Genomic DNA, 10216 nt, shown 5'->3' on the forward strand with positions numbered 1-10216 from the left:
AGGGAAATTATTGTAGCTTTGCAAGTTTTTACCTTCGAGCTCTCTCTCGCTCTCTCTCTCTAATACGCTTGTTATTTTGTGAATAGAAAGGGTGGGTCAGCAGCCAAATTGGGCCGCAACAAACTTGGCTTCTAATAATCTTAATCAGATTGCCAAACTATAACACAAGAGTTGTCCAACGTTCAAAATGTTGCAACATTCCAATTGTTTTCCAACTTCAAAATTTGACTATAATTATCACACAAGGATTTCAGAATATGTCTAATCGTTTAAACATATTGAAAATCACAATTGAAGAGGTAGAAGAAAGAGAAGCCGAGCGTGAAGAACTTAGCATTGTTTGCTCGAGAAATACAGCTTTGAAACACTATGAAGAAATTGAACCAATATAGGTGAATGGACAAGTGCCACATAACTTTTCGCTTACGGTTGGACGATTGGCGATTCTTAATGGCTAAAATACGAACGCCCTCCTCACTTTCTACGACCTTCCAATCAATGGAAATTCGACTGAGCAAAGACGTCGACTTGCAAGATTTTTGGGAGTCTTTCTTGTATCTCTCTCTCTCTCTCTCTCTCTCTCTCTTTTTGTTTATATGTATTTATATATCTTCTTTTATACTTTAAAAAAATAAATTATGTTCATGTAGGGATAAGAGGCTTTCGGGATTCCATTTGATGGAACTATTGAGGTTTTCGGAAGCAAAGTGGACATTGTCTTTTTTGTCATGCATTGATAGTTCAGTAGCATCCCAACCACTCAGACCTAAGTTGGGGTATACTGGCTCCATGGTAACCTTTTGGTTATTGGCTCTTCGATTGTAAACACATGCTTGTTGGGATTTGCTCGTCATGGCATTCTTTTGTATGCGTACTAACTAGTTAGTTTGTGATTAGCAGATCAATTATATTTTGTGGAGCTGCTTTTGTTGGTGATACAAAGTTCTGGAAAGTTCTGGTGTTGATGAATGTAATCATTGGTGAATGCAATGATGTTCTCTGTTCTCTGTTTCTGCTTGAGGTTGTTTACACATCTTTTCCCATTTTTGGTTTTGGTTGTTCTTTCCATAGGGAATTGCAACCAATAAACTTTTGGCTAAGATAGCATCTGCTAGGAATAAGCCAGATATGCAGACATTGGTATTCGATTTGTCTAATTGGAGTGTTACTTATTGTGGCCAATTCTATGGATGGATCGATGTTGTTTGACGTGAAGATTAGATAAGCGGATCAAAGAAACTTCATTCACCAACTCTTCAGACTCTATGGTCGTTATGATGATAGTTGTATATGGTTCTGCTTATTTTCTACGTTAAGCGCATTACACTAGTGTCAAGGTGCATCTTCGTGCTTTCTTAAGATCGAAGGAACCTTTCCTTTTCACATGTTTGGGACGTGTACCACCTGTCTTATTGATTCCACTACTTTGTCACTGAGCAGTTTTCTCATTTCAATTTCACCTTTGATGTTTGGTTATCATTTAGTGAGGGTTATGCTTCATATTTTTTGTCAAAGTATCCTCACACTTACTCATCATATTTATCAGCATCACTTGTACCTTTTTTGGTCTCATGGGTCAGTTTGGCTTGTTAAAAATGTTAATAGTATCTTTCTCTCTTTGTGTGGGGGATCAAGGGTCAGCCAATTGCATCAAAAGATCAAATTAAATCAAAGCTATCTAGAAGCTTGAGGAAACCATCAAAATATGGGTTTGAAGCTTCGTATGAAGATGGCCCAGCATGTAGAGTTTCTCTTCTCTTAGGCTTATCAATTAAACTTGGATAGGTAGGTTCAAATTTATCTCTGATAATAATGAATAAGTACTAGCTGTTTATGTCATGCTGAGGTGCAATGTTGTCGAATAATGAATCAAGAAGTTAGAGTAGGCCGCCTTTATAATGGTTATGCTTATTTACTCTTGCTAAGGTATCTTTTTTAATATCGTTGCTGAAATAGGTGAGGTGAACACTCTTGTTTGCTTGTTATGGTTTGATCTATCTTTTATAAAGGCTGGAAGTTAGGACTCACGTGTATCTTAGTGGAATTTTCTTGTGCTAGTTGTGTTTTATGGGTCTTATCAATTTGTGAGGGTTTAAAAGTATGGCATTGCAGTTCAAGGAAAGTAGAGAACTAAATATATGCCAGTAGTCAATTCTTTCCGAGCTACAAATGATATTTTTGTTATCAAGTTCTCCCTATCTTGGACTTATTTAATTGCTATCGATTAGAAACTGAATGCATGCTTTTCAAAATTTGAAGAGTTTCTTGAGTATAAAAGAAGAGGTTTGCTTGAAGCTTACAGCTGTCATATAGCTCTATGTAGATGTAATTTCTCTATAATGCTCCTTTGTGATGTCCTAATTATTTGCTCAACCTCAAAGTCATAAAGAAAAAAGGTTTTCCTTCTTAGAATGTTATTTTCCTCTTCTGTTAACAAAATGCATTTTGTTTTGTGGACTTCCCCTCTTGTGGTTGTGTTGTGTGTTTTATTGTCAAATAGAATGTTGTGCAATGCGAAAGGAAATTATTGTCAACCTCACAACTTGCCAACTTTATTATAGAATTGGAGTTTCTCGACAAAGTGGAGATCATTCAAAGTCATGCTCTATGCCACACATACTGCAGTTCTTAGTTCAGAATGCGGGGTGTGCTACAGTGATGAGTGGGCATTAAAGATGTCTAAATCCTATATGGCGCCTTGAAGGCCTGGTGGACCAACATTGGCTTGCCCTAAATACATAATTTTATGCCTTGTTTTTACTTTTGTACTCTGTTTAAAAATGGAGTGTGACACTTGGTTTACCTATATCAATACATGTAACCATCTTGCTGATCAAAGCGCTAGCTGTGCAGAGTAGTCTCTCAATCACAACCTTGAAGTGCAAAGAGGCCAGAATTACAAATGCATAGGTCTTTTTGCAGCCATCAATCTTACTAGAATTATAGTCTTGTTTAAGGTTGCTCGCTGTCAGTCTCAAAGCCGTTGCCTCTCTCATAGAGAAAGAGGATTTGATAAAACTGATTTTCAGATATATGTAGGCCTCTACAAACTTTACCTCTTGACCATAAAATGATACATGGGCTGATGCCCTCACCCATTGCGCTATGGTGTTAAACATCATTGCCATGGTCTTGCCAAGGGTCATAGAGAAATCTCTATCCTGTGCATAACTGCATAGCTCTTCAGACCGTCTTCGTAACTCGTTTAGTGAGTCAACAATGCAACCACTACCATCCCCGCCAAAGGGTAAGTGCGTGATAAATGTGCACCTTCATCTCCCTCTTTATCAATAGAATCTGATACCTCATCACTGTACATACTACTGTCAACATGTTCTCTTTAACATAGATAGGTTGCATGACTTTGTAATCTTTTTCTCTAACTTGCCATGGCAGACATCCTTTCTTCGCTCCAACGGTGGATTGGTTATCTTTGACAGGTGCTTTGGTGTATGTCCTTTACTTGTCACAATCTTCTGAAGTGCCAAGTTATCTCATTGGAATTCGCAAAGCTTTTAGTCTATGTATCAATCCTGCTCCAGGTATTGTATCAGAAGCATTACGAAAATCCACAAACCAACAATAAATTTGACATTGATGTGCACGCTCAATTTAAGCTCGGATTGAAAAATATGGTCAAGGATAATATTTTATAGAGTTTCTTGATGTACATTGGGTTGTTTGCCTTCCTGAAGCCTTGAGATGTTGGTTTATGGTGTGGATAGATGGCTGTTCGTTGGTGCATGGAGAAATGTATCCACCAATTGTGGGTTGTTGAGTAGTTTTTGCAATGGTCTAGGTCATTGAAGTTCTCAAGGTACACCTTTGACGCCTTTCCTTTGTCAGTGGAGTGTCATGCGCATCTTGGGTGGAGATTGTTGTTCATGGTGGGATTTTTCTATTTTATAATGTGTGTGTATATAGCGTGCTTGTGCTTATGTATGTTGTGGATGTATGCACATATAAAGGAATATCCTTTAACAAGAAGATTTAGAAATTTTCTCATGTAGGAAAGCAGAGTCTTTCTCAACGTTTTTCATATAATGCATAACATCATGAGCTTCTGCTCGAGAGGCACCGCATACCGAGCGCATACCTAGCTAGGTACGATTGGGGGTAGGGGACCGCCGGCCCCCCCACCGGGTCGGCGGTCTCCTGCCCCCAATTGTACCTAGCTAGGTATGCAATGCCTCCCTCACAGAAGCTCCTGATGTTGAGGTAAGTCACAATGTGGGAATTACTGTGAGAATTTGTCCAAAACTTCTTGTGTTTGAAGATGGTCACATGCCTTTACATCACAAGCGTGCAGATACTCCAGAGAAACACGTGGAAAAACAACTCAAAAACACCAAATACGAAGTCGGATCAACTATCATTGTCCAACTTTTTGAATTTTTGAGAGGTAGTAGCTCACAAAATCAGGAGTTTTTTCTAAGCTGACATTGTAAGCAATTCACAAAGATATCTTTTGCAATAGAGGGTTCTGACTGGTGTAATTCCATTGAAATTTTCTAGACAAGTTTCTCTTAGCAAGTATGTATGTGTGATATAAGGGTTGCAAGTTTATAGAGCAAAGTTACATTGCTGCATGGGCTATATAATCCTTCATTGTAACAATGAACTGACTTGTAGAATGTTCTCTAGAATGTTTGATACGCATGAAATTTTTCTGTTATAAATAGTTGCTTGTTAGCTTTAAGTTGGACCCAACAAAGTTGTGCAATGAATACATAATCCCCATATGAATACATAATCATAATGCCCAGTCCAAGGGCTTTTCATCTGTATGTTTAGTTGTAGGGATCTATGCTCATTTGCCGAGACAAGAGCCTCTTGCACAAGTACATTATTAGCTAGCAGCTAATTCAAAAGCAGGTGCAGGTTTATTTAGAGAGATTTCACGTGAGAAATCTTGTCTAAATCAAAGGGCAAGTATCCCTACAAGTGTAGGGACTCAAGGATTACCAACTACAGCTGTGATCACTACGCAAAATGAAGCTTAAAACAGGGAATTACAGCTTGCTGTAATGTTACGCAGGTTTGGAGTTTTGACCTTTTTGATGCCTAAATGTCCTAGAAGCTTCGAGGAAGCTAGGAAACTAACACATAGGTGTTTTGGTGCATTTTAGAGGCCCAAAACAGAGAATTCAGCATGTTGTACTTTCTTGCTAGGTTTATTAAAGTGCTCTAAAGTGCATGGAAAGTCACCTAATACATGGGGATTATACTTATGAAGCCTTCTATTATTGTTATGCTACCAAAATTGGGCTAAAATAGGGAATTTTCAGCCCAATAAAAGTGGAACAGGTCGTAGAAATTTACAAGTTTATCTCCGTTTTAATAAGAACAAAGAAATACTGGAAGGGGCGCCAATCTTTGGGGCCAACTAGGTGTCATTGTCAACTTGGTAGCACTCTAGCTACCAAGTTGTGGTTCGTTTGAAGCAATTAATTTCAGCTACAATTCATTGGTGAAGTTACTTTGCGTCTTATAAGTACAGGAAATTTTAGACGATTTAATTTGGGTGAAAGCTAAAGTCTATCGCCCTTTAGTAAGGCTACATGAAGTCAGTTTCATGGTTCCATCGATGGGATTTGATCACTTTTTTCTCAAGAAGTGAGCGTTGGTTTGTTTTGGGCGAAGACACAAGAATGTGGAGTAAAGTGAGGGATGAAACAACTCATGGGGGGTAAGCTTTGTAGAAAGTTGAAGTGTAGGTCGACCCGTCATGCTGGTGGAAGATAGCTCAAATTGGAGTGGAGGCCCCGTGAGGGTGGACCAGGCAGCAGCACCCCAAGTGAGCAGTCATGTTGTGGAAAGATCTGGCATCAGCCGAAGAACTCGAAGCCAAATCTGTTGTTCCATAAGGTAGTCTAAGAGACAGTGATGGTGGCTCTCCAAAAGATGGTCACAAGCTACATAGGCTGGCGAAAGTCCACTATGTACGAGCCAGCTCCTGACTGCTGTAGCTCTGTGTGCCACTAGCCACTCAAACAAAGTGAATCACCTCAGCTGTCTGGAGACCCACAATGGCTCCCAAAGTCTTGACAAGAACTCAGGTGTGAGACCCTTCTCCTGCCAATGAAGTGTTGTAGTAGGACGAGCCTCTCTCCGTGCTGCCAGCATGTGACGCCCTAGTCGAACAATGTATTGAAAGAAAGGGATCCCAAGGTGGTCGGATGAAGAGAAGGGGTCTCTCCAAAACCACTCTCTAGGGTCGCACTGCACTCGTGCCAAAGGGTAGCTCTCCCAAGCCCAAAGCCTCCAGTGGCCTCTCTCAAGATCTGTTGGGTCAGGATTTGTAACATGTCCTCCCACCGACACCCACTACACGTATCCTCTAAAAATAGCACTCTGCAACCTGTGGAGCCTTTATTGAGACATTGTGTAGTCGACCCTTGCCATGGATATCAAAGAACATGGGGGGCATGGACTTCAAGCAAGCACGAACTGCGATGAGGACCTCCAGTCGCGTGAAGGACCTCATCCATCTGGGAGCTACTGTCTCGAGAGGGGTGATCCACTCAGCTGGTAAAGCCTCTGTAATGTCTTGGTGCATGCTCTAAACCCCTCTCATGCCTCATAGCTGGATGCTCTGTACCTGAAAGCTGAACCCACTCGCCGAGAGTGCGGGTTGGGCCCTCTTCCATGGGACCCCAAGAAACATGAGGCCTACTACCAACCAAGTGGCCTCTCTCAGTGCTAACCATGGTGTTCCAAACAAGAGTCTGTCTCAACCGCTCCTCCGTGCAAGTGGGTTGATGTTGCTCTAGGCCACTTTGTAGTTGCTCCTAAGAGCAACGTAGGGTAGCAAAAAATCAATCCTCCAGCCTCCTGCTCAGATGAACTCTGCTCATATTTGTCAAGATCCACCTGATGAAAGGGCTCCAAGCGCCTCTTGCATGAGACACTCGAGCTGGAATACACATAAGAAACAACTCCTTCCACGGCTCCTTCCCTGGAAGCAATGCTCTAACCACAAACTTCCCAAGAAGGACTCTGCTCTGCTGTGCTAGGTGGATGATCCCCATCTCCCTCTGAGAACATGGTAGGGGCCAAACTACTTTGGCCTGGGCAAACTGCATGTCGCACTCTGACCAAAGAAAGTTCCTAATTAGCCTCTCTAGCTGGCTGATACAGAAACTTGAGAAGATCCAGCACGACGTGATGTACCACATAGTAGCCAACAACACCTGGTTGGCCACTACAACTCTTCTTGCCAAAGAGAGCCACGCCGAACTCCAATGTAGCAACTTCCTCCTAATGGACAGGAGGAGAGGAGCAGTATGCTACTCAAGAGACAAGTCCAAGCCAACCTGACAACCCAAGTAACGAGCAGCAGTCCCTGGGGGAATCCCTCTAAAACCCTCACCTCGTGACCAATCATGCATAGGAGCACTGTCAACCCAGCAAGCTAGTGCCTTCCACCACTTGATCAATGCGCATGATGCACAACAAAGAGCCTGCTCACACCTGTGCAGATTGGCCTCTTGGCCCTCCAAGTACAAGGCTGACTCGTCGACAAACTCAGTGTGAAGAAGCTCATATGCCTTAATAGGGAGCTCAAGACCATGCAAGCCAACCTACTGAGAAGTCAAAAAAATGCTCCCCTATCTGACCGAACGCGTGATCAAGAAGCACTTCCCTCTTCTCCCTGCCAAGAGCACCTGATTGTGCGTACGCTGGTACAACTGAAGATGGTCGATGGAAGTGCAAGAAGCCCATGCATGACATTTTGCAGGCAAATGACAGGGACCTTGAGCAGGTGTTTGATGCAGCTAGGAGACAGGTACACAGAGATGGAGCATTCTCTAGTCGAAACTGCAAGTGTTTCTTACTATCAGGTGATAGGAGCAAATGTTGATATCACAAGGTTAGGAGCGAGACACGGGGTACTAGTTACAGGTGCTAAGAGGTTTATGATATGGGATTCAGAGCGAGATGTTTGTAGGACACAGAGATTCTTGAAGGCATGTTTCATACTTGAAGAAGACAAGTCAAAAGTAGATGCATGGAGGTTTCCAAGCAGATGGAAAGGTGCTTGGACACCTTCTTTGTGAAAGGTTCAACAGGTCCTTTGGAGATGTGTATGTCAGATGTGACAGATAACAGGTCAAAGATAGCAGATTGAAGCCCTAAGTGGTGGTGCCATGGTGTATGCAGAACGGGTGCTAAAGCTAGGCGAGTTCAAAGCTTTTTGCGATTGAATGTCGGTATTTGGAAACTCTCCAATTGGGTGACATGTCAATCATACCACTCTTGCTCTAGTGCTTTTGGTCCGAGACCTATTATGCAAAGAACTGGATCCGGTTGCCTGCCATGGACCATGGACAATACAAGAGGAGGTTTTTTCTACTGGCATCATAGGGTGCACAATTGATTCTAGAGGAAGGAGAATTTTTCTTCACCATGATGAAGAGTATCTACTGGCGAGCGGTGCAAAAGGAAGCTGCACACAAGTGTTTTCAAGTCGACTATCGACGGCGTGTGAAAGGAGGCCAACGTCAAACTTTTTATTAAAGGTGAAGTTTCATTTGGACAAAAAAAAAAGAAAGCGCTGCATGAGGGATTTGTGGCTTGATTTTGTACGAAATGCCAAGTCAAAGGCATGGTTGACACAGAGGAGGAAGGAGCTTTTGAAGGCTTGCATGCATGTTGTCACATAGGATAAGACATGCTATGGATCTCTCACATGTTACCGATCTTGCTTTCCTGCCATGCAAAGAGGAGGCAAGTCAACAAAGAAGGTTATGGAGGAAGCTCTTCCTCTCTCTTGTAGTATATGAGGGGAATCAAGGAATATCTCACTACATCCACATGTATGCTTGAAGGTCATGCTAGGATGTGCAAAGCATGAGGAAGACAGATCCTACGGACTAGCGATCTTGATTACAAAGTTTCACAATCAAGAAGGTGGAAAGCAAGGTGAAACAAACCTTTTCCCACACTAAGAAGATATGGAACCAAAGACGCCAAGAAGCATGCATGAAGTCATCATAGTTGTCATAGCATGCAACTCTCTCTCAACTCTCAACTTAAGAAAGGCGTGAGAATGTCAACTTCCACACATGACTCAACCTGTATAAGACTTTGTTTGGGTCCTAGCAATGGGTGCACAATGACAAGGCCAAAATTTTTATTCTCTATCACTTTGCTATGGGATCAACACCTCAACAACGTCTTTCTCTCTCTTGGTGCCAATGTTGTCTTGTTGCCGCCATTGCTACTTGAGGGTGACTCATTGTAGGGGTTCACATTTTATTTAATTATATTGTTTGTGGATGCCCAAAGGGCTACCCGAAGGTGGTCGTCCCACCATGGTGATGCAAAGTGTTGCCATACTAGAAAATCAAAAGGCCCACTCAAAAGGCGCCTTCTCTTCTTTTCCCTCAAAGCCATAGCAGCAGCATCTATCGAGATACCCTTTAAAGCAACCTGCTTCCCAAAATTGGAGGGACATACTAGAAGCTTTTAGCAAAATGACTACGATCCTGCAAAGTGCATGTAGGCCAAGGTCCATACAACATTGTGCTAAAAGCTTTTACAACATTGAATGTATGCACAAGGTTGCATACATTCCTAATGTATACAATACAATACAAATTAATCTATGCCAGCTTTTTTTTTACCTTACAAACACTTTCCTGGGTTAGCATTTTATTTTGCTTCTTCTATACATGGGTATGCACCATCAAAGGATGGATTATTTTCTCTCTGCGTGGGTATGCATGCGCATTTATCCCTCAAATTTTTAGGCAGGTATTTGGTTGCTATGCTCTATGTTACAGCAATGGAAAACAATGAAAGAAGGTATATTATATGTATATTTTTAACAAATCTTTCCTATACATTAATTACATTTATGCAAGTTTATATCACGCTAAACTAAGGGTAGTTTAGAAATTAATCAATCCTCAAGTATGGATCTATTGAATATGTTCACGGTGTGTGTTGGTGGAATCATGAGACATATGTAAATGGATAGACTCTCTCCCTGAGGACAAAGGTCCTAGGAGTTTGAGGACACGGATCTTGTGTGGTCATTCAAGTTGCTCAAACAAGAATTGAGATATTGAGTGTTACAGCTCATATCCAAGGTGTCTTTTCTCAAGGTAGATTTCTTATGATTTGGATGCTTTGAGTAAGCATAGCAAGATTGTATAGAGTCTACATAAATAAAATTAAAAGACACCATGAGGGATTACACTATAGTGTG

At 41.6% G+C, this 10216-nt stretch overlaps 1 protein-coding gene across 1 annotated transcript; it reads left to right on the forward strand.

The window, feature by feature from the left end:
• The first annotated feature begins 398 nt into the window (after positions 1–398).
• Positions 399–936, forward strand: LOC147462804 (uncharacterized). Its single transcript, XM_086527463.1, has 3 exons — positions 399–554; positions 651–792; positions 901–936. The coding sequence occupies exons 1-3, from the start codon at positions 451–453 to the stop codon at positions 934–936; spliced, it is 282 nt and encodes a 93-aa protein (XP_086383589.1). The 5' UTR covers positions 399–450.
• Positions 937–10216: the final 9280 nt, after the last annotated feature.

This window comes from Adiantum capillus-veneris, chromosome 2, assembly GCF_014529385.1.
Source record: "Adiantum capillus-veneris isolate H3 chromosome 2, ASM1452938v2, whole genome shotgun sequence".
In the NCBI taxonomy this organism is placed as follows: domain Eukaryota; kingdom Viridiplantae; phylum Streptophyta; class Polypodiopsida; order Polypodiales; family Pteridaceae; genus Adiantum; species Adiantum capillus-veneris.

Excerpts from the sequence above, each read along its gene's own strand:
- LOC147462804 (XM_086527463.1), top strand. The coding sequence starts at position 451 with ATGGCTAAAATACGAACGCCCTCCTCACTTTCTACGACCTTCCAATCA. Across the intron at positions 555-650 it reads GATTTTTGGGAGTCTTTCTT|GGATAAGAGGCTTTCGGGAT; the intron begins GTATCTCTCTCT and ends ATGTTCATGTAG. Across the intron at positions 793-900 it reads TGGGGTATACTGGCTCCATG|ATCAATTATATTTTGTGGAG; the intron begins GTAACCTTTTGG and ends TGTGATTAGCAG.